The 567-nt window shown below is 45.5% G+C and overlaps 2 protein-coding genes across 2 annotated transcripts in view; both read left to right on the forward strand.

Annotated features, from left to right (window-relative positions):
* Positions 1 to 7, forward strand: part of TEOVI_000362600 (BARP protein) — a gene marked incomplete at both ends in the record, with an annotated part of 630 nt that extends 623 nt beyond the window's left edge. The window contains one exon of the mRNA XM_067226512.1: positions 3 to 7. Coding sequence (XP_067082613.1) covers positions 3 to 7 — 5 coding nt within the window. The remainder of the gene's footprint in view (positions 1 to 2) is intronic.
* A 4-nt stretch (positions 8 to 11) lies between these two features.
* On the forward strand, positions 12 to 494 carry TEOVI_000362700 (BARP protein; the record flags this gene model as incomplete). Its single annotated transcript, XM_067226513.1, has 1 exon — positions 12 to 494. The coding sequence occupies one exon, from the start codon at positions 12 to 14 to the stop codon at positions 492 to 494; it is 483 nt and encodes a 160-aa protein (XP_067082614.1).
* Positions 495 to 567: the final 73 nt, after the last annotated feature.

A 567-nucleotide genomic window follows, 5' to 3' on the forward strand; every position in this document is an offset into this window, starting at 1 on the left:
TCAGTGATTCCATGTTGCATAAACTCGCACTATGCGACCACGTCGACGAGTATGTGCGAAAGGCAGCAAAAAAGTGCACAAAGAAAGCGAAGAACGTGACGGCACAATCTCTCAATGAGGTCCTCAAAGCGTTTGAGAAGCTGTTCAGTGAAGTAAATGCCTTGCAATCCTTACGGCATAATATTGCTGAGTTCCACAAAGACCTGAAATCGTTAGAGGATCACGTTGAAGACATTGTCCGTGCACAAAAAAATGCGGAAGATGCAGCTGCAGAGACAAATAAAATAGCAGCGCCTGATCATGAGATAGGAGGTAACAAAGAAGAAACACCAAGTCAACAGCCAGACACAAATCAAGATCAACAGGCAAATGAGAAACCTGAGGCAAATCAGACAGCCGGCACAAATACGGGACCACTTGGAAATTCCGTTGCTTCACCTGAAGGGTCAGTGCTGCTACTGATGGCTGGACTGTTTCTCGGTTCTGTACTGTAAGAGGTTGCAACTCCATGAATTGTGATCCCAACCATTCCACTTGTCTCCACACAGTTATGTGCACATACAAGTG

The sequence above is a fragment of the Trypanosoma equiperdum genome (genome assembly GCF_001457755.1).
Source record: "Trypanosoma equiperdum strain OVI genome assembly, contig: ctg_772, whole genome shotgun sequence".
NCBI classification, from domain to species: domain Eukaryota; phylum Euglenozoa; class Kinetoplastea; order Trypanosomatida; family Trypanosomatidae; genus Trypanosoma; species Trypanosoma equiperdum.